This window comes from Pseudorca crassidens, chromosome 15 (genome assembly GCF_039906515.1).
Source record: "Pseudorca crassidens isolate mPseCra1 chromosome 15, mPseCra1.hap1, whole genome shotgun sequence".
In the NCBI taxonomy this organism is placed as follows: domain Eukaryota; kingdom Metazoa; phylum Chordata; class Mammalia; order Artiodactyla; family Delphinidae; genus Pseudorca; species Pseudorca crassidens.
Window position 1 is genome coordinate 51,801,413 of NC_090310.1, and position 23,446 is coordinate 51,824,858.

Below are 23,446 nucleotides of genomic sequence, written 5' to 3' on the forward strand. Positions count from 1 at the left end.
TACATACACCATTGGTACTAAGTATAAAATACATAACTAATGAGAGCCTACTGTATAGCACAGGGAACTCTGCTCAAGGCTCTGTGGTGACCTAAATGGGAATGAAATCCAAAAAAGAGGGGATATATGTATAGCTGATTCACTTTGCTGTACAGTAGAGACTAACAACATTGTAAAGCAACTATACTCCAATAAAAATATTTTTTAAAAAATGACTTGCGTTAACTGACTTCTGTGATAAAGTGACCAGAATACAGCTAGCTAAGAGAACAGATAGCATATTCCATGGTCCCATAATTCTATTCTAGGCTCCTAAGCTGTACTCAGGTGAAAGTGATACCACAGGCTGAGTCCCAAACACCATTTCAGGCACACTGGGAAATCTTTACATTTCTCATTTGATCTGATCTAATGTATGAATTCTGCCATCATTTTGATCTGTGGTAATTACATCTGTATTTTGTATAAATCCTCTCACTTTGATGGCTTGTGTGTTCTGTTAGGGATAGTAACATATATAGAGGCATAGGAATAAGGCAGTGGTGATGGGGAAAATGTCAATGCTGGAGGTGGTAAGTATCACAATCTGGATGTAGACAGTTAAGTTTTGAAATCAGGAAGTAGGCAAGATTATCCACACACGTGTATACATAAGTGAAAAATCTGTTCAACATCTTCCAAGTATCAATTAACCAAAAGGACATGCTCTAATAAGCATGGGCTGTCTAGTTTGGACAGTGAGATTAATATTTACATATTACATTATTAATGAATTATAAAATTGTAACTAATAGTTCCCAGAAGCTGAAACATTTAGTTTATTTAATAAGAGCAGGGTCAAACAGTATTGAGTTTAAATTAAAAATCCAGTACAGAATTATTTTATAGCCCTACTTGTTTGGCCAGCTAATCTTAAATTCAGTGGAAATGCTACTGCAAAAACACCCCAAATCTTATCTTTAAGTATAAATTTCCGCCTGGAACATACACATATATACCACGTACTCATGAGTATAGGTTTCACATCATGACTTTTAAACAAAAGGAACCAAGACTGACAACAATCAAACCATGAAAAGTAAGAACATTATGGGCTTACTGATCTGAGCCACCTTCCCAGGACTGTACTTGCTCAGGGATGGGGTGGGGTGGACAGCATCACTCGGGAAATCAGAAGGCCTGAGCTTTAGGCTGGACTCTGGCCTAGCCTGTTGTGTAACTGCTTGGCTTCATTTGCCACATCTGACAAATGAGGTGGTGGGAAGCTCTGCTTAAGTTCCATCTCCAGCTCTAAAATTCTAGGACCCTGTGATCAGAATAGCAGACACACTTTGAGGGCTTTGGATGAGAAAGGCCGTGCACTAAGCACTTTCCATGTAACAACTCGTAATCTATACAACAATCCTAAGAGCAGGCATTTTGGTATTGTTCTTATTTTATGGATGCAGAAGGTGACGCTCAGAGGGGCCAGTTGCATGTCTCAGTCACACAGCTGGGAAGAGAAAGAGCAAGGATTTAAGCCCAGGCAACCTGGTCCCAAGCCCATGTTCTTAAGCTCACAGGAGTCATACTGTTTCTTGTAATATGACGCACTGACAAAACCCAGGGCATACCGCTCTAGAGAACTGTGTTTTTGCAAAACTTCAGGCAGCTAAATATCTCTGTCTGATTAACAAGTCTTTTTCTTCCTGGGTGGTCAGCATGGACTTCTGGGATTGAATGTTGTTATTGCAAATAGCAACCAGAAAGACCTCTGTAGCAAATAACGTAAGCGTGAACTCTAAGAAACGACGCTTGTTTAGATCAGCAGGGTTCAAGAAACCATTCAAACAAGGTGTTGATCTGAGCACAATAATGAAAGAACTTGAAGGCAAAATCTGTTTCCCCAAAGCGAGGTGATCTGGGAAAACAGCATGAAACCAACCAAACCACCCCAAGGACAGAAGCAACGGCTCTCATTTCCCATGGAACATCCATTCCTGGACCCAAAGCCACAGCTGGGAGCTTCTCAAACTTTAATGCACATATGAGTCACTGGGGGGCCTCATTAGAAATGAAGATTCTGAATCAGTAGGTCTGGGTGGACCCAAGACTCTGATGTGTAAGGAGCTCGCAGGTGAGGCCTATGCAGCTGGAATGTGGACCACACTTTGTGAGTGAGGGTGAAAGAAAGATGGTCTTGGAATCTGCAGAACTCAATTCTGCACCCATTAGCTCTGGGCCCAGGGTTAAATCTTCTCATTTCCATTTCATCAAATAATCTTACCTATATATTCCCTTCAGGCTCTAAATTTCAATATTTCTAATGATGGCCTTTCTCATTCGACCCTGCAGTGAGCTTCTACCTGCAGGATCAATGGGAAAATAAAATGTTCCCCTTCCCACTCCCCTAAAGCCACATTTCTGCAATGGTAGAGCAAAGGCCCAGGCCTCTTCACACATATTATGCAAAGATAATGGGCGCTCCATCCACAGGTAAAACCACCCTGAAGACAAATGACTTGCAGGAAAGTGAGTTAAATTTGAAGCTTTCTACTTTGGCCAAAATCTCTTTGAGACTCACTTGCCAGGGCAATAGTAGGCTGGTTACAGTATTATGATGGATTATAACCCAATACTTTAATAGCTTATGGCGGGGGGTAGATATCTTAATCACGTAGACCTGCACTGTCCAACAGGGTAGCCATTAGCCATATGCAGCCACTGAAATGTGGCCCATCTGAATTAAAAATACACATCAGATTTTAAAGGCTTTGTATAAACAGAAGCATGTAAAATACGTTAACTGATTTTATATTGATTTCATGTTAAAATGACCTATTGGGTTAAAATATGATATATTGGAATTCGAAAAGATACATGCACCCCTATGCTCATAGCAGCGCTGTTTACAATAGCCAAGACATGGAAACAATCTAAATGTCCATCGACAGATGAATTGATAAAGAAGATGTGGTAGATATATACAATGGAATACTACTCAGCCATAAAAAGAATGAAATCATGCCATTTGCAGCAACATGGATGAACCTAGAGATTATCATACAAAGTGAAGTAAACCAGACAGAGAAAGACAAATATCATATGATATCGCTTATATGTGGAATCTAAAATACTGAAATTAATTCAACCTGTGGCTACTAGAAAGATTTAAACTACATCTGTGGCTTGCATTATTTTTCTACTGGGCAGTGCTGCTACTCAAATTGTGGTTCTCAGACCAGCAACATCAGCATCAACTGGGAGCTTGTTAGAAAGGGAGGATTTGTCCTCACCTCAGACCTACTGAATCCGAATCTGCATTTTTACAAAATCCCAGGTGATTCCTGTGTACATTCCAGTGTGAGAAGCTCCTACAACATAACACAGTAGGTGTTCGGGCTCTTGGCATACATGAGGGACGTGCTAAAAGGGTATTGTGCTTGCTGAATTTTCTAGACCAACGTTCCAGCAAGGCAATGGAATCATTTTTTAAAATTTAAATTAAATTATTTTACAATTTAAAATATCTATTACAATTATACATGCAAAATTATGTGCACCACATATTAGGGGGGGAGGGAAGGAGGCTGTTTCACAGAGGATACCTTAGTTACTTCTGAATTTTCAGCCACCATGTATGTGAAACTGATGTTCACCAGATCTGTACCACTGCAGACACAAACTACCCGCCCTTCCAGGTCATTTTCTGATTTTCCAATAGCTTCAAGAGCAGCCAAAATTTTGGGATCCTATTGAGGTAGACAAAGAGGAAAAAATACATTAGATCACAGAGCATGGCAGAAAGATGGTAAAAAGAAACTATGTTTGATGTAAAAAAACATATATTAGGGCAATTTTTTTTTTCTATCTAAAAATGCCCAGATATCTGGCATTATTCTAAAACTCCTGGAGGTAAAATCTTTAACACTACACATGACTGAGACTCATTTGGTAAGAAAAGTATTATAAAATTATTGGTTTAGAAGACTGGGAGGGAGGGTCTTTCTTTCGATTTCTGGTTGTAGTTATCGGAGGACCCGGACTATGGCAACAGGACAGAAAGGCTCTGACTGGGACCTGCTCGCGTCCACAAAGGTCAAAGGGATCTCTCACAGAGAACAGTCACTGAGGATTCAGGCAAATATGCAGGGCATCGCCACAACCAGCAACCACAAGTTACTCAAAAATGAGATTAAGTCTTTCAAATAGTCTGGACACGAAGAGTGAGTGTGTGCACCTCTAGGAGCCCTGGCATCCTCATCTGGAATGAAAACTGTGAAAGTTTACCCTAATTAGCAAAAAAAATAGTGGTTTTGTCCTCCACAAGAACTCAGGGGGAAATGCCAACATGGTTACCCAGAGATTGTAACTAACATAAAAGAGGGTCACTAAAGAATAAAAAAACAAAGTGAGGAACATAATTTCGTTTTGAACATTTAAAAACTTGCAGGGCTATTATGGTAAAGGGGATAAATACTGTGCTAGAATATTCTAGGAAAAAACATCTTTTAAATTCCTAGCACCACTATGCAAACAGCTTCTTATTCAAACTAATCACTGTGAAGAAGGCTGATTTACGCGCTCTTTCCTTCTTTTTTCTCTCAGAGGCAAACTGAGCCTTCAAGGTGAGCTAATGATGAGATTTCTAAACTGTGTTTGTCCTTCATTCCCAGCTGATGATTGTGGGGCAGTAACGGGTTAAACAGCATTCTGTGTTTAGAAGACCAGCAAACACCAATCACAGGTACCTTTGGTGTGGCTCCCAGTCGAACACTGTTGATGAGAGAACATTCTAGAACTTGTCCTTCCTGCAAAGAGAGAATTTAGCATAGCAGTGAGCCTAAATTCTGCCAGACCTATGGCACAGACAAGGTGACAAATGTTTGTGATGATGAAGACAATGCTGACTAGAGTAAGGCAGAAGCGGAATTAAAAACAAATAATAATAATAATTTCCAACAGTCAGAAAGTCAAGGCCTCAAACATTCCATTTCAAATATATGTATGAATGCAACTTTGAATAATTATTTATAAAATGTTTATAAAATGTTACTTTTATACATGTAATAACATTAATACTGTATGTATATTATTAAATATATGTGTGTACATGAAATAGTAAGTGGGACTATGCTAGCTTTTATATAACTCTGATTCTACTTTTTGTAAATTTTACCCAAAGGTTCATGAAATGTGTCATTGTGCCGTGTGTTAAGTCCTGGGGTATAACCAGATGAAAATGCCCTTAAATGCACCCCTGAGACTTCAGCTTGAACATCTCTCTTCTGGGAAACCTTTCTAACTCCCAAGACTTAAATCAGACTTGCCTGTTTAAGCTCTTGTAACAACCTGAATTTCTCTTTCACAATTCTCAATGACTTGTAACTTTTTTCTTTTTTTTGGATATGCGACTTTGATCCTAGGCTGGAATCTATGAGGATCACATCCTTGACCATCAATGTATCCCTAACTCCTAGCACACATTTTTAAAAGTCTTGAACGAATGAATAAGCATAGGGGCCATGCCCTCAAGAGGCACTCCATCACTTGTTGAAAAATGAAATGCCTTCACCCTGAGAGCAAGAAGGAACAGCTTGCTCTTTCTGAGCCATACCTTGCCTTCACTTCTCCAGGTCAGAAAGAAGCCAAATTCATCCACTTTGAAGAGGCAGTTGGGTTCAAACACAAAGGATTCCTGTGAAAAAGAAATGTGTTGATCTGCATGACTCACACCATTTTGAATCTAATAAAAATGCAAATATCTTTTAGTCTCTAAACAAAAGAAAAATGCATCCTGAATCTAATGACCACATTTCTTATTATATTATGTAATGTTTTCATTTTGAAAATTTCTTGCATTCATTTTTGCATTGAAAGACTGATCAATTTTATACAGCATCTTCTTTTAGGGTAGTTTTAAGAACAAAACACACTAATGTTCTGAAGGTCACAGAGGAGAAATTTGCTCTAAGATCTTGGAAAAGAGCTCCTGGAAAGAAGAAGGACTCCCAAGTTCCAGCCAACTAGTATCCCTCCACACAAGAGGAATTGTTGCTGGTCTCTAACAAAATGTCAGAAATCAGGAGATAATTTTTTAAGTCACTGATTTTTTCTTTTTTTTTTTTTGTCTATACAATTCAGCATTCAGATAATTCCTGAGCTTTTTGCTTTTATATTCAACCTCACTTGGTGTCCCATAAACCAGAACTTAAGCAAGATTTTAAGCTACTCAAAGTGTAGTCCTGGGACCAGCAGTTTCAATCTCACCTGGGAGACTGATTGAATTGGCAGAATCTAGGGCTCCAGGCCAGATAGACTGAATCAGAATCTCTGGGGTGGGAACCAGAAATCTGTGTTCCAAAAAGCCCTCCAGGTGAGTCTAATGCTCACTAAAGTCTGAGAACCACTGCTGTGGACATCAGGAACTCTGTTGAAAACTACAGAATCAAAATTCAAATAAAGATGAATGCAGGGGACCCAGAGCAGCTAAGTTGTATTTGCCAAAGGATTCCTGGTCTTTATTTTAGCAAGAAAGCAACACTTTTCTTAAGAACACCAGGAAAGTTCTATGTCAATGGAAGCAAAAGGGCATTCAGGGAATGAATCCAGATACCTTCTGCCCTCCGTTTGCATTACATCAAGACTTGGCACCCACGTGTCAACAAATCCACTTGTTCTTCTCGTGATATAAAGAACTTGTCCTCCTAGATAATTACAACACTGCTATAGAGAACCTGCCTGGCAAACAGGAGCAGGGTGTGACTTCAAACAAAGAGCAATTACTGGATTCAAGATTTTAACTGTAGTCCAGACTCTCAGCTTCACCCACCAAAACATATCTTTCCAAATTCCAAGGAGCAGCAACATTCATCAAGGTAAACCCAATGTCAAGAGACTTGGCCACCTTAACGTGTCAGAATTTAGAGTAGCAGGGGCCCTGAACAAAGCCAACTTTTAAATTTGTTTGGGTAGTTTTCAAATAGGTGAAGAATTATCATAGGTATTTCATCTCTGTACCAGGCTCGTGCTTAGCACTGTAGTCACAGAGATGAGTAAGACGAAGGAAGGGGCATAATGTGACCTTTGCTTTTGGAATCAAAACCCAGTTCTGCCACTTATTATTTACCTTCTCTTGCAAAGACCCTTTTTAAGTCTTAGAATCCTTATCTAACAAAAGGAAGTATTTACACCTACCTTTCAGGGAATGAAATGAGATGATAAATTTAAAGTACCTTTATATTTTTACCATGAATGTGAATCACATAGTTACAGTTCAGCAAGTGGTAGCTACCATCCCTCACGTGTAGTTCAGTTTTATATTTTTGGTAGCAAATTATGAACAACATGAAATTGCCAATATGTGATATCTTTGACCCACAAAAATACACTTTTAGATGGTTCAACTTTTTAGAAAAGGCTTGACCCAGAAGTTGACATTTCAGATGGGTCTTAGAGAATGAGCAGAAGTTATCCAGGTGAAGCAGCATGGCAGGCATGTAGGCTTGACCTGCCAGTGGGGACTTCTGAGGAGCTGGTGTGGTTAGAACATCTTAAGGGGATGGTAGGGGATGAGACTAGACACATAAATAAGGCTAGATAAGAAAGGTGTTGTATGTCATACAAAAAGGTATTGAACTTGAACGAAAATGTCTTATATCATTACTGACTGAGAAATGAGAATAATCAATTAATTAAACTATGAGAATGAACACATTTTAGAATACTTCCCAAGTAATATCCTAACGGTAATATAGAATTTCAGTGTTCAGAAGTATGACCTAAAGTGGTATTTACAGAGTAGATGCACAATGAATCAGCTACTCTCATTATTATTTACTTATGTGCACCCTATCCAATTCCAAATAAGGATTTGAGATGATCCAGGAAATATACATGATAAATAAGAATGATTTTCCAGCTTGTTTTGATGTGGAACTTTCAGTTCCTTGGCCTTCTTAACTGCAAGGAGTTTTTTCTTTCTTCCTCTCTCAAATACTTAGTACCCTCAGACCTCACCATCGCCATCTGGAAATTTGGATTCCTAAACATCCCACTCTTGGACCCTTCCATCTGATGTTTTTCAGCCCCTAGCTCTACAGTCCTCACTCTTCTGTATTAATTTGACTTCTTGCAACTTCCTCTTCATTAACCCTGCCAATCTCTCACTAACCACCAGACTTCTCCTCCTTTTACTTCCATCCTTGTCTAGCTTATTTCCATGGTCCAATATTACAATCATTCCCTCACAGACACCCTCAACTCCTATGTCTCATTTTCTGTTTTCTTGGCCAAAAAACTAAGTCCACCCTGTCCATTTTTTTATTGCTGAACTTGATGAAAGAAAACCACAAAACTGGACTGTCTGGCTTTGGTTTAAATTCAAGATTATCAGCTTCAAAAGGATAGTCAACATGACTTTCAACCTTGTAATTCTTTCTTAAAAGGTTCCCCACTCTTTGAAAGGCCTATCTCATTGCTTCTTCTCATACCCCTTTACTCCCAGCCAATTACTGGGCTTCACTGATTAAAGGAAACTCTTCAGATGAGAACTTTCTCCATCTTTACTCCTAATAAAGCACACTTTCTCCCATCAAAGGTCAATACCCCCATTTCTGCTCCAGATTCAATCTTCTTCCAGGTTCCATCCTCTTTCACCTACACAAGGATTTCAGTCTTCTGTTTATCACCACCCAATACTCAATTTTTTTCTCTATTAGATCATTCTGATCAGCAAACAAATATGTTCTAGCCATCAACACTTCCTCCTTCATTTACTCCCTCATGTCTCTCATCCCCTTTCAGGGCATAATATCTTGAAGAGTCTTTCTCTAGCCATTGTCTCTACTATCTCCCTTCCCTACCATCTCTGACCAATTCCATCTGCCCTCTGTTTCTATCACTTGCTAACATTTCTCTGCCAGGTCCACCATGACTTACGTTCATGCTGCCAAATGCAGTGCGCACATTCCTTTTCTCCTTTGATTTGATCTCTGAGTGGCTGACTATTCCCTCCTTTTGGAAGCTCTGGAATGTTGATATTCTGACTGTGTTCTGTTCCTTTAAGTTCTTTTCCTTCTACACCCAACTTCTACATGTTCCACAGGAATTGGCTCTGGGAATTCTCATTTCCACTACGTTCCTAGACCTCCTTTAACCCCAGGGCTTTAATACCATCTATTTCTTGATGACTCCCAAATTTATAACAGGATCCCAGTCTTCTCTGAGTTCCCAATTCAGACATCTAACTCTCTACTTGACATCTCCACACAGATGTCTCAAAACTAACATATCCATAGCTGAATTCTTTACTCCTCACCCTTATCTCTCTAAGTCTCTCCATCACAAGACATTCTGGGCTCAATAAATGTCACTAGTATCTATCCATCTACTGAAACTGAGAGTCATCCTTTTTTCTTAGTTCCCTGACCAGGGATTGAGCCTTGGTCCTTGGCAGTGAGAGCACAGAGTCCTAACCACTGGACCGCCAGGGAATTCCCCTAAGAGTCATCCTTGACTTTCTATTCTTGATTTCATTTTCATAGCATTTTTCATATATATCCATTTTGCTCCATCTCTACCACCACCACCTTGGTCCAAAGCATCACCATCTCTCCCATGGACTGATCTTCCCACTTCTACTCTTTCTTTCCACAGCAGCCATGTTGATTCTCCAAAGTTTTAATAAGTTCATTAAAATCATTTAGTAGATCCCCATCATATTTAGGATAAAATCCCAATGCCTAGCATATTTAGTATAAAATCCCAACTCCTAGCATCTCCCATGGACTGATCTTCCCACTTCTACTCTTTCTTTCCACAGCAGCCATATTGATTCTCCAAACTTTTAATCAGTTCACTAAAGTCACTGACTTTTAATAGTTCTCCATCATATTTCGGATAAAATTCCAACTCCTAGCATGGCCTAAAAGGTCCTGCATTAATCTGGGTCCTAGAGACCTGATCTCACACCACTTTCTGCCTTTGTGTTCCCTCTTGTTCATTACAACCATCAGGACTCTTTTCCTTGAACTTCTTAAATTCTTCTAGCCTCAGGGTCTTTGCACTTCCTGTTCCACCTGCCCAGAAGACTCTTCCTACTGTCCTTAGCTCCTCTTCATCCTACAGGTCTTGTCTTAATTATCCCCTCTTCAGAGAGGTTTTCCCTTACCTCCCTAATACTTTATTTTCTATTTTTATTTTCTATTACAGTATCCTGATTATTTCCTTGCTTGCAACAAAACACAGTCTGCAATTATTTCACTATTTATTGATTTATTGCCTGGCTCCCACATCAGAATATAACCTCTGTGAGGGCAGAGTCCTTGAAACTTTCTTGCTCACGTTTGTGTTCCAAGCACCTAGCACATCAAAGACACACCGAAACTAAATTCATGGTCTTAAAAAATAAGAAAAGAATTTTTTTTCAAATGAAATATATCACAGTAGGCCAATATATAAAACATAAACAAGAAGCTACTCAAGTTGAGGGGGCTGCACCAGGCCCAGAGCCCATCAGGGTCAGTCCCTGGAGGGCTGCCACGGACAGACATACAAATACCAGGGCACCACCCTGAGGCTGTCTGCTTAGAGCAAGCAGCACCTTTTTCTAAGTCATACAAGCTCATCTTAGAGGTTGGGTGTGGCCCCTGCAAAGAGATCCTTTGCAAAATGGGATAAGAACTCTAAGGAAGGAGAAGAAAAGGCAAATTTGCAAAATAAGGACAGAGTAGAAGAGCTTTTAGAAGTACTTGTTAAAAGGTCCTACACAAGGAGAATTAGGTGCCTATTTGGCACTGGGCTCCCTAGCAACAAAAGCAAAAGGGGAAAAAATATCATTTACCAGGTGTCCATTTAGTTCATAGATAAAAAACATCAGATGTTAGGAGAATCAGCTGCCAGCACAGAAATTCTCCAGTGAGACCTGTAAGGAGCTGTGATAGATGCTAATGACAAGGTTTCCAACAAGGCCCACGATAAACTTGTCGACTGTGACCGGAAAATTCTCAGACCAAGTGGATTCAAACTACCCATGAAAATCAGAGAACAGACCTGAGGGGTATGTGACAATCCGCTGAAAGGAACTGAAACCCAACCTATTTAGATTTCTCTGCACCTCCCACACATTCTCTATTCTTTTCCCCTAATAGCAGTTTTAAATTTCACACAGGTACGTACTGACCAGAACTTGGACTGTGGCCTCGTGACCACACTGAAGCTATAATATCCCCAGTTCCCTTGTCAGGAAAATCTTCCTCCAGACTTGAGCGTGGCAGGGGAGATGTCAAAGGAAGCTGGGCCCTTGCTCCTTCACAAATCTGTTTGTTTGCAAATAACAGATGGTAGTGGGATCCTCTGGTAAGGACGCAAACCATAATGTAACTTCTTCCAGGGGGCTCAGAATTTCAATTCTCATAGGACTTGGTTAAAACTCATTAGTCACGCTTTAGAGCTCAAGGAGTAGTTAACACATCCAGCCCAAACCAGCTCTTTCCTTTGGCCATTGGGAGAGACAGTGTGAAAGGAACAGGAACTCCTGTGAAAGCGGATAAGCTGGTAATCGGAGGGCATTCTGTTTGGAAGAAGCAAGAAGCATGATTTTGCTGGAATCACTACAGTTAGAAGCTGTTCCTGCCTCAAGGATCCCTGTTCTGAGGGGTTTTGCCCCTAGGGGCTTCCAGAGATGCTGCCCCCATTTCATCAAGGATAGAGTATATTTAAAAGCTGTGGTCTCAGCATTATCTTTAGTGTATTTTTCCCCTAACACTTGCTATTTCAACATCATTCAATATCACAATTTATCTTTCAAAGATTCAAGTTACTTTCAAAATGATTTAGATTAAAAATATTTTTCCTTTATTTCAATTTTATAAGTGATTTGGTTAAACGACATTTCATACCATTTCTTTGCATATGGAGTGGTAGAAATCTCAGCAGGCCAAATACTCTAAATAGGAGGAAAGTATTTGGGTGGGATTTCTAGATAACAGGCAATAACAGGTGGTTGATTTTATTTTAACTGTGATTTGTGGTTATTTCTTACCTTTCCCTCTCCTGCTCTCTCACCCACAATTACTACTTAAGTTAACTGTGAATGACTATATTTTTCTACTGTGGGGCCTGCATCATCAAACAGGGAATAGTCAAGTCTCACTACTGGGAAGGGATAGTGATTTGGGGTTGGTTAATAAACATGTTAACTTCACATTATTTCAATTAAACATTAGCTGTTCTGGGCCTCTTTTGTGCTTGTGATGGGATGGGTAGATTAGAATATAGAAGGAGTGAAATGAGTGAGGACTTCCACATTCCATCATGAGCCTCCTGATTTCTGAGAAAGTGAACCCCTAGGAGGTGCACTGGGGCCCAGACCTTGTAGCTTATCCTTCCTGGGTTTGACTGTCAGCCTCCGCACCAGGCATCTGCCAGAGAATCTTGCACTGGTGCCATTTCATCTCTCCAAGCTTCACTTTTCTCACCTGTAACTTGAGAAAACTGATACCAACTTCACATGGCTCTCAAAGCTGAGAAAGCCCAAGTGCCTGGGACGAGGTCAATGCCAAATAACTGGTAATAGTTAGGAGAAAACTACTGTGTAATTCAGGGCTACTATCCAACACTCTTCAACAGATTTTCTGTGATGATGCAAACGTGCCAGATGAACACAGCCCAACGTGGAGGCCATGAAGGTTATGTGGGGCTATGAAGCCCTTGAAATGTAGCTAGTGTGACAGGGGCCCTGAACTTTTCATTTTCGTTTAAACAGCCAGGTATGATTAGTGGTTACCTTATCAGACACGCAGTATTTAGAAATAAGGGGAAAAATGTTTGAAGGAGAGTCAATTCTTTAAAGCTACAGTGGATAAATAACAGACCTGGGATTCAAACTGGTTTCTCTGATTCCAAAGCCTGTGTCTGTTCTACCCTGTCAACCTTGCCGAGCAGGTCCCAGTCTGCCTAAAATCAGTGGGTGTTTGGGTTGTCAGTGAATGAACACTGCCTTGGAGGCTCCACCTTTGGGTAAACATGGTTTGATCAACACTGGAGGAAGAGAAAGGGCTTTGTTAAGGCTGAAGAGGGACAAGTGAAGTCTGAGTTAGAGAAAGGCCACGAAGGGTCTAACCAAATATAAATAACATTATAAACCACTACCACCAAAACAATGCTAACTGAGCACCAGGCAATGGTCTGAGCTTTGTACACATTAACTTATTCACCGCCCAACTTCCCGTGAGGGAGGTACTATTATTATTCCCACTTTACAGAGGAGGAGGCCATTGAGGTATGGAAATTAAGCGTCAGCCCTGTGTCATGTAGCTGGCGGGGCAGAGCTGAGATGGATGGCTACACCGAAGCAGGCATTTGCATCGCGCCTGCTTTGAGACCTGTAAGTGAGAAAGAGACATTGTCAGGGAGTGGGCCCAGGGAACTGCTCAGCATCACATCTGAAGGAGGCTTTGCTGTTCTCCTTGTCACTGAAGGCCAGTAACCATCACTCAGATCAGAAGGGCTTTGGAAATGTTTCAGTTCTAGTTACATCATGTTTAAGGATTCTCTTGTGAACTCCATGAACTGTACAGACTGTATTTATTACCGGTTGTTGTAGAAAGCTATCAGAATTTTTTCTTGGATCCTGGTATAAAGAAAAGTTATTTTTCCTAATCTGTTGCGTTCCTTGTAATCTGACAGACAGTTTGAATCCTATTAACTGTTTTTCTTTCCTGCATTACTCTGGCTACCATGATCAAAAGTAGCAAATCTGCAGCTCACTTCTTTCAATTTTATGGGACATTTTTGCTGCCCATAGAGTGGCTGCCTGTTAATTTTACCCCTAATTTGATGTACTTTCCCATTTTTTTTTTTGTCTTCAACTTAAATCCCTAATACATTTTATCTAGTGGCACCTACTTCTATACTACAGCTGACTTTGGGATGTGGAAGAAACATGTGTAAATAAGCACGAAGCCCATTTCATGAACACCTGAAACTACTGGGCATGTTACATTGGTTTTAGGGTCCAACAGACCTGATCCAAACGTGGCTGGACACTTACAGGCTTATATGAGCTTCGTCTCTTCATCTCCAAAAGCAGGGATGGCAGCATGAACAATAACACATCTTACGGGCCACCTGTGGGCACTGCAGGGCTTGATGCATAACCTGCACCCATTACATTATTACTGATTATCAATATAAGAACACAGTGACCGTGACTATGACTCATGTTGCTAGTATTGTTTATGATGAATCATCCAAGAAACAAATGTGGTAACTGCCGCCTCCCCTACCTTACAGACTCTCTCTGAGGTTAGCAAGTCTCCCCAGAGGACACAGATAATATGTGGCAGGATTATATCTATCAGTACATCATGGTGGGGAGAGCATCTCTGTCACGTGGGTCTTCATGATGAGCAGTGGTACCGTGCGCGCTTATTTCCACTGATCCAGAATGCAGATCGGGAGGTCTACACGTGAGGATATCCCAGAGATTGTAAATGACTGTGGAGCTAGACTCGCTAAAGTGTGGTTTCTGCACAGAGAGGTCAGGCTTTCTTCTGTGCCCCAGCCAGCCTCAGTCCACATCAGGCACAGAGGGCAAGCCATCAGAAGGAAGTTTTAGTCCTTCCTTCTTCAAGGGCGTGTCGGGGAGTAGTGACCAGAGGAGACCGTCCCTGTGTTGGGAGCCCCTGCCTGGCACCTTCTTGATTTCGCTCTCAGATAGTGAGGGGCGATCAAGAGATTGTTAAGCAAGTTTTACAGGTGCTGGACCTACTATCTATCTTGGGTTCTCAATTCCACAGAAGCAGAAATGAAAAGTTCTCCTTCTCAGTAGCCAACCGTGAGCATTTAGAGAGCTGATTTCAGCAATGATCGTGAAATACAGCGAACGCTTATTCTGATAACAAGTAGAAGGATTTAATCCATTCATTTCATTTTATTCTGACGTCAGAAATGAAGAACATCATCAACTTTCAAAGTGACCTGGCCTGGGAGAGTCGACGAAGTCTGCTGAAAACGGGCAAGAGGAAGGAACAGCACCTTTTCTGACTTACGTCATCTTTTAAAAAAAAACTGGGGGCTTCCCTGGTGGCGCAGTGGTTGAGAGTCCGCCTGCCGATGCAGGGGACACGGGTTTGTGACCCGGTCCGGGAAGATCCCACATGCCGCTGAGCGGCTGGGCCCGTGAGCCATGGCCGCTGAGCCTGCGCGTCCGGAGCCTGTGCTCCGCAACGGGAGAGGCCACAGCAGTGAGAGCCCCGCGTACCGCAAAATAAAAAGAAACTGAAATTGGGCCTGATGGTGTTTGTTATTAACAAGGGCTCTGACATATCCTTGGCTCTGTGAGAAGCTGATCAGCTCGATTAGGATCTGAATTTGGGAAGAAGAAGGAATTGCTCAAATGATCCACCTGAAAGAGTCAAACTCTGTATTTCTGTCTGCTCACTTTACGGTCCTCAATATTTAGGAATCTCCATTTTCTCTTTTACTTCCAGATAGAGATGTTGAATCTTTGGGTCTTAACTTTTAAGGTCTGCCAGTTTGAGATGTCAAACTCTGTATCTGTCTCTCTTTGTCCTTCCCTCTCCCAGAAGCATCTCTGTTGTGGGCATTTTGAGACCAAGTATGAACACTTAAACTCTGCGAGGGCTCTTGTCTTGTAGCAGGGCGCTGAGACAGGCTCCCTGATTCTTGCCAGACAACACTTGAAGAAATTATTCCTAAGATATTCGGCAATTACCTCTCAGAGTGCAAAAAGAAGAAGAAAGTCAACAAAACATGCCTTTCGATGGAGTGGGTGGTCACTCAAGAAAGTAACTTTCTTGGGCAGGAAAACTGTCATGTTAGTCAAAACAGTTGCTGTAGCAACTAAAATGAGAAAAATGAAAGAAGACCAGCTTACTCAGAGCCAGGGAGGAAAAGAAATGTTTTTTGTAACAAACATTTACAACAAACATTAAAAACATATGTCACCACCACCACCACACACACATCCCACCCCAGATTCTCTCCTTGAGCCAACTTTAGTCAGGCTCCTCTGAATCTTATTCCCAAATAGGCCTTGACTTTTGGACTTCTGTGTCTGTCTTCGCATTGCCCAGTGTTAGCAAGAATCCTGCTAATAACTTGATTTAGCTAGAATCCTCCACCCTCAGTATCTGATCACCCTTAGTATCTGATCTGGTTCTTCAACCTCCACCATCTCCCAGGTGATGTCTGATCACCCTGGCTTGCCTTCAGCAAGAATCCTATTAGGGTGGTTTAGCCCAAATCTCTCCTTACCCCTGATGTTTCCTCTTAGTAATTCTCCATCCACTGACCCACCCCCCAACCTGCTCCTTGGTTATAAATCTTTTCTTCTTTATTGTATTCAAAGCTGAGTTCAAATTCTCTCCCCTTCTGCAAAACCCCCATTGTAGTAGTCTCCTGAACACAGTCTGTCTTATTTTTAACAAGTGTCATGAATAATGTTTTCTTTAACATCCTCCCCCTCCAAAAAATTCTAAGAACATCAGAAGATGTGCTTTGCATAAGTGCTTAAAACAGGATCATAAGCTAGTAAATCCTTCTTTTCAGTAAACCACTTCTAATAAAAACACATTCAGTTCCAGAATAATAAATTACAACGAGCCAGGGATTATACATATAGCAACACAGAAGACATACATCTAAAGAGGCTGATCAAAGAAATAACATTTTGAACTATGGCCAAATGGAGATGACAGTCCGTGTTGAATAGAGTAACTGAAAGGAAAGGAATCTCAAATAACTTTCACGGAATTTCCCTTTGAATATTGGCATTGCCCACTTAAATAGTCCAGCTTGTAAAAATGCATTTTTTCTGTCGCTCCCTTTCCACTTTTATCTTCTGAAATAGCTTATGTTTAGGCTTCAAAGATACACAGTCCCCACTGGCTCTAAGGACCAATCCTGGTTCTATCACTTTTTATTGTGTCTAAAAGAGGTGCAGAAATCACTGGCACATGCACATGGAGGACCACTGCTACCAACCTAGAGAATTCTGAGCACAGACTTGGCTTCAGAAAATTGCAGTCCAAAGGTTTAGTACATGACTCTTCTACCCTGAGAGAAGGGCTGTTGCATGAGTTGGGTCATCTAGGAACAGACACCAAGATGAACTTGATTGATTACGGGGAATTGATTGATTGATTACGGGAAATGCGTATGAAAGAGAAAGGGGAGAAGAAACAGGAGTAGGCAGGGAGAGCCTTCAAACCACACTGGCAGGACTAATGACTGTGAAAGCAGAGGAGGGAGGAAGGATGAGCAGGTAGGAAGGGTCTCAGACTGCAGGGCAGCTGTGAGAGCGTCTCCGCCAGGTGGATGGGAGCCCCAGAGCAACAACCACCGACCAGAGGAGCCTCACCTGGGGCAGGAAAGGGCCGGCTCCAGTCTCTGCCATGTCACTCATTGGCTGGGAGCCTCGGCTGAACCTCGCAGGGGTGAGGATGCTGCAGCGGAGGCCGTCCCACTGACTCCACGCCTAGTGAGTTTTGTCTTGGAGGGAGATGTAAATGGCACAGCTCCACGGCTGCCACAGATGAGCTCTCTTGCTAACCCTTCTCTAGATCACCCTAAAGGAGCTCCAGTTCCAGTTTCTTAGGACCCTTAAAAGTCTTTACAAATTAGGAACCATTTAAATAACAATCAATTTGAGTCCCAGATATGTAACCAAGGAATTGCTGGATCATCAGAGATGCTTATTAAATATCTGTGAGGTGATGAATGAATTCCCTGCTGGGGACACAGCAGTAAACAAAAACAATGTATCTGTCTCTTGGTTTATAGTCTATGTGTGACTTTGACAATGAACAACAAGCAAATAAATAATATATCAGGAATTGATAAATGCAAAGGTAAAAAAATCTAAAGGGTAAGGGCTGTGTGTGTGTGTGTGCACGGGCACATGCGTTTTTTAAGTAAGATGATGATGAAGGCCTCTTTAGATGAGGTGACTTTGAGGAAAACTGGAAAGAAGTGAGGAAGTAAACCAGGAGAACTGATGATACATGGAGAAGAGCAGTCAGAGCAGAAGCTGCAAGTGCAAAAGCCCTGAGGTTTGTGTCTAATACTTCCAGGGAACATCAATGGGACAATGAAGTGATGGGTTTTGTAAGGGATTTGTAAGGGGACAAGTAGGACCCTGGAAATTATTTGGAATGAGGTAGGAAGCCACTGAAGGTTTAAAGTGGAAGAGGCGTATATTCCAACTTACACTGTAAAAAGATCCATCTTACCTATTCCTCATCATGTCTCTGTGAGGTAGGTATTATCACCCCCATTTTCCTGACAAGGAAGCTGTGGCTTAGTGCCTAGTGGGTTTAAGACGGGCTCATGGTTAGATCTCTTGAGCAGCAAAGCCCAAGTTGAAGCTATTTCTGTTTAACTCCAAACCCATGCCCTTAACCAACTATGTGTACTTCAAACTCTTCAAGAAAGAGTTCTCTGGCAAAGATTTTACCCTAAATACCACTTAGTACAAACCCTTTATTTGCAAACAATATCCTGGCAACATGGCTCTGCTGAGCATCCGAAAACTAGGCTCCTTTTTGCATCTCACCAAAGTTGAGAGAATCACCTGCCCTTTTAGGTACTTGGAAGAAGACAGTCCACAGTAGGAGAGCACTGGAGGCAGCAGCAAAAGTGTCCTCAGGGTGACTCTTCAGTAGAAAGAGTATGTTGGCTTACATTCCTGGGAAGCTATTCTGGCTCAGCCTATCCGCTTCATTAAATGTTTTGATGAGGCAGGATTTCAGAGCAATTGCCTACTATTTATGGTTTTAAGAATAAGCAGTTTAAAAACCATGTGTTTCTTATTAATTTATCAGAATCAATATTCAGTATTAAAAGACAGGTTTCCCTGCTGAGGATATGTTACGTCTATTTCTACTGACTGAAAGGAAATGTAATAGCACAGGGGACTCTATTCAATATTCTGTAATAACCTATATGGGAAAAGAATCTGAAAAAGAATGGAAATATGTATAACTGAATCACTTAGCTGCACACCTGAAACTAGCACAGCATTGTAAATCAACTATACTCCAATAGAAAATAAATTGAATTAAAAATTAAAAATTAAATTAAAATTTAAAAATTAAATTAAAAAATAAGTTCATCACATTGTAAATCAACTATACTTCAATAAAAATTGTTATAAGTCGGTAAATAAAAATTAAAAGTAAATAAAAGATTTCATTAAAAAAGGAAATGTAAAAAAAAAGTAAAGAAAGGAAATATTATATTCCTTTCATATAGTACATTTTTTTTTTTGCGGTGCGCAGGCCTCTCACTGTTGTGGCCTCTCCCGTTGCGGAGCACAGGCTCCGGACGCACAGGCTCAGCGGCCATGGCTCACGGGCCCAGCCGCTCCGCGGCATGTGGGAGCCTCCTGGACCAGGGCACGAACCCGCGTCCCCTGCATCGGCAGGCGGACTCTCAACCACTGTGCCACCAGGGAAGCCCCTCATATAGTACATTTTATCTAGTTGTGTGGGGTCTTCTTCCCCACAAAATGTAAAGACTAAGAAAGTCCTGCTTAGTACTTTTCTATCCTTAAATGCTGATTTTCACTGAGTCTAAGGTAGAGGTATTAGCATTTTTAGGGTTGCTTATGAGGCAGTTATTTGCCCTTAGGGGCAAATAAATGAAAAATAATTTTTTTGCCCATCCTCATTTCTTTAGCAGAATCCAATTAAGAACGTCCGGCTGTAGTAATATAATAATTATGGTCTTAAATAGATAAAGCAAATCGGTGACTAAAAGAGTTAAACAGCCTTCATTAAGGAACTTCAGAAAGTGATTTTTCAATAGGTAGTTTGTTTTTTTTTTCAATCATACATAGTTCCCCAAAATATGTTTCTTTGTGTAGGGAAGGAATAAGATTTCCTTGACCTACTTAGGGTCCCCGGCTGGGTCTGAAAATTAAACTGACAAAACAGATCAGCAGGAGAAGAGCATATAAATGTATTTAATATAAGTTTTAGGTGACCTGGGAGCCCTTATAAGAAAACGAGGACTAGAAGAAACAATTAAGCTTGAATATTTTTGTGCTGGGTTTGCGGAAAAGTAGACAGTTGTGGAGAAATATGAGAGTCAAGGAGTATGAGGTAAGTGTAATAAACTGGGAGGGGGGGCTTCGGAAGGCCTGTTTGTTCAGATTCTTCTCAGAGCCCCTTTTTCTTCAGAAGATAAGGACCCCCCTTTCATCCAGGAGTAGGAAGCATACCTCTCACATGTGGGTTTTATGACCTGTTTCAGAGGAGAGGAGGGGAGTAGATGGGAAGGTCAGAGTGACCTTCCTGATTCCACTGTTTTCTCAAACTCCTTCACCTTAAAATACTCAATATACTAAAGGTGCCATATTTGGGGGTGGCATATTCCGAATCCCATCATTTGCAAATGGCAGCCATTCCAAGATGTCAAGTCATCGTACTGATGGCTGTGATTCCTGTATGTTCTCTTCATCAAGACATCAGTTCTGGAGACTGGCTCTGTCCATGAATACATGTTGGGTAGTAGGCAATTTCTTAACTGATTTAAGCTTCTCTTTCCCCACCTGTATAACGTGGAAAACAATCTCATTTAATCCTCGCAACCACCTGCGGGTTTAAAGAGATGATTGACGTCAAGTGCTTAGCACGGTGCCTGGCACCTAGAAGAGCTCAATAAAATCCAATAGGTTCAACTCCTCTGGAAAAAAGAAAAGTCTCTTTTAGTGAACAGTCTTCCCCTGTTTATCTGAATTGCCTGTTTGGGGAGATTAGTTGTAAAGGACTTTAAATGGATTTATTTTTCCTTCTCAGGAAGTCTAAAACTCCTTCCCTTGCCCTATGCCCAGTGGTTCTTAAATTCGAGCTGCATCAGGATCACCCAGAGGGCTCTTAAAACACAGACTGTTGGAGTCCACCTGCAGTTTCCATTCCCAATTCAGTAGGTCTGGGGTGGAGCCTGTTTTGGGCACTTCTAACAAGTTCTGCATGTGCAGCTAAGGCTGCCGCAAGGACCACACTTTGAGAACCACTGCAGGCTAGCTAGCATGGCATCTTTCAGCTCAGCCTGTGAACGGTTATGTTACCTCAGGTGAGGTGTTTAACCATGTTAAGGCTTGATTTTGTAATCTGTAAAATGAGGCTACAAAGACCCACCTAACAACAGGGTTCTTAGGAGGCTTGAATGAAATAATGTCTGTAGAGAACTTACACAGTGATACCATTTGTAGAGCACCTGGTGAGGGTTCACAATGGCAGCTATTTCTACTGCAAGTGAGGTAGGAGGGAGGTGGGCCCTGGCTGGACAGCTGGTATTTACCAAGGGAAGTAAAATTAGAGCTTTGTTTTCCTTAGACACGCCAAGGACAAAGTTAATGGCAGGAGCTGAGCTCTGCTGGAATAAAGAGATAAGATGACCACTCCTGAGGTCAAGGAGAACTCCCTGGACTGCACATGTGTAGAAAGGCTCCTCTGGGGCCAAAAGGGAGGGGGCACCACCCCATAATAGATGATCTCAAACCTCCCACAGCCCTCTGTGCTGGAATCCATCTTGGCAAAAACACACGCATGCATGTTGGAGAGGGTCCTAGGACAGGTGAGGTGTGGAAAAGAAACGAGATAATTGGCCCAAGGTAAACAACGACCTGGAAAAACTGCCCTATATAAATGATTTAACCGCCTCTTTGCTGCACTCCTCATTAGGGAGGATGCCCACACCCTTTCTCTTTGGGTGCGCATCTCTGCCTTGCTTCTGCCTTACATAAACAGCTTCCCTGTGTGCTCTCCCACAGGTTGTGCCGTGCTAATAATAATAAATTTTGTACCTGATTTTACAGTTTTTGCCTCCTTGAAACATTCTTGTTTTCAAATGGGGCAAGAGCCAGGGCCTCTTTGCTTTTAGCCTTTAGCCCCTGGTGGACTAGTGGCTAGAATTCCTGGTTTACATCCAGGCTACTCAGGTTCAATTTCTGGGCAGGGAACTAAAACCCTGCTTTTCAAGACCATTTGCTGCTGTCTCTCTGAGAACATAAGGACTGAAAAGCATCCTCCCTAAAAAGAACCAAAACCAATAACAACGAAAACATTTATCATCATTTTTAGAAGTAGGGAATTCATTCACATGAAACTGAGTTTAAAGAAATGCCATTTTCTTACTTGAGAACGGACTTCAAAATGATTCACTTTAAAATATGCTGTATATTTCATTTGACTGTTCATTTGTTCACACTTGAATTAACTCCATTAATTCAATGGCCAGGCCACACGCATGAACAGAGTGTGATCCCAAACAGAATGCAGCCAGGATGTTCTCTGGGCCCCATCGCCATCAGGCTGGAGATCCACAAGGCTGCGCTCGTCAACCCTAATTAAAGGATGCCTGACCACAGCCACTGACCTCCTGCTCCCCTGCAGCTACAGACAAGATTTGAAGGAGCAGATATTGTGCATTTTCCTATTTACACTCAGGTAGAAAAAAAGCAATAAAAAACTAGCACTGTCCACCTGAAACTAACATGATATTGTAAATCAACTACATTTCAATTAAAAACAAATGTTAAAAACAAAAAAAACAAGCACTGTCATTTTAGCCACTGAATTTTAACTAAATTCTTTAGCATAGCAGTCAGACTCCAGAGACCTAAGTAGCTCCTCAGCTAGCTCCTTACATTTGATTTACTGATTATTTATACACTTTCTTTTTGTGTTGTATTGCTTCATTTTGTTTTCACCAGCTCCTTGTAAATTGAACACCCTCCCGGATTTCCTTCTCTAGCTTCCTAGTGGATGCATGTCTCATCTTCCCACAAATAAGTCCTTCCTACACCCTTGAATAGCATGAATCTCAAGTATTAGAGTTTTCCATGAGACTGACTCAGACACCATTTCATGGGTGAGATGCTCCTATTCCTCCAGGGAACAGAGTTATCTTCTACCTTTGTGAAGCAATGAAGAAATGTAAACCCAAAGAAACTTCACAGAGAGGGAAAAAACATAAAAGTGAGAAGAGTAAGCAGAAACAAGTAAATAAAACTGGAGCATCTTAGACAAGAGTAACTGATTATTCAGCAAAAGCCAATACAGTTATAGAGAAAAGGGAACAAAACTGAGGAAGACTAAACTGAAAATTTAATAGTACATTCATAAGGGAAAATGACTGAGCTAAAAGTAATTACCTGAAAGTATCATCATCACCATCCAAACTAATTTGTTATTCATTTCTATGTATCATTATTCGTCTTCTAAGCTAGGTGTCTGCAGACCACAGCCCTGTTTTTGAAAATAAAATTTTCTTGGAACACAGCCCATTCATTCATTTACAGATTGTTGAATGTTCTATGACTGCTTTTATGCTACAAAGTTAAGTAGTTGTGACAGAGACCCTATGGCTTGCAAAACCTAAAATATTTAATATCTGGTCCTTTACAGAAAAAGTGTGTTGACCCCTGTTCTGTGCC

General features: G+C 41.2%; 1 protein-coding gene across 7 annotated transcripts in view; it reads right to left on the reverse strand.

Moving 5' to 3' along the window:
• Positions 1-23,446, reverse strand: part of PLCB4 (phospholipase C beta 4) — a 420,918-nt gene that overhangs the window by 123,087 nt on the left and 274,385 nt on the right. For all 7 annotated transcript variants that reach the window (XM_067707497.1, XM_067707492.1, XM_067707493.1 and 4 more), the window contains 3 exons: positions 5,597-5,677; positions 4,731-4,790; positions 3,588-3,731 (listed from right to left, as the gene is read on the reverse strand). In XM_067707497.1, coding sequence (XP_067563598.1) covers positions 3,588-3,731; positions 4,731-4,790; positions 5,597-5,677 — 285 coding nt within the window. The remainder of the gene's footprint in view (positions 1-3,587; positions 3,732-4,730; positions 4,791-5,596; positions 5,678-23,446) is intronic.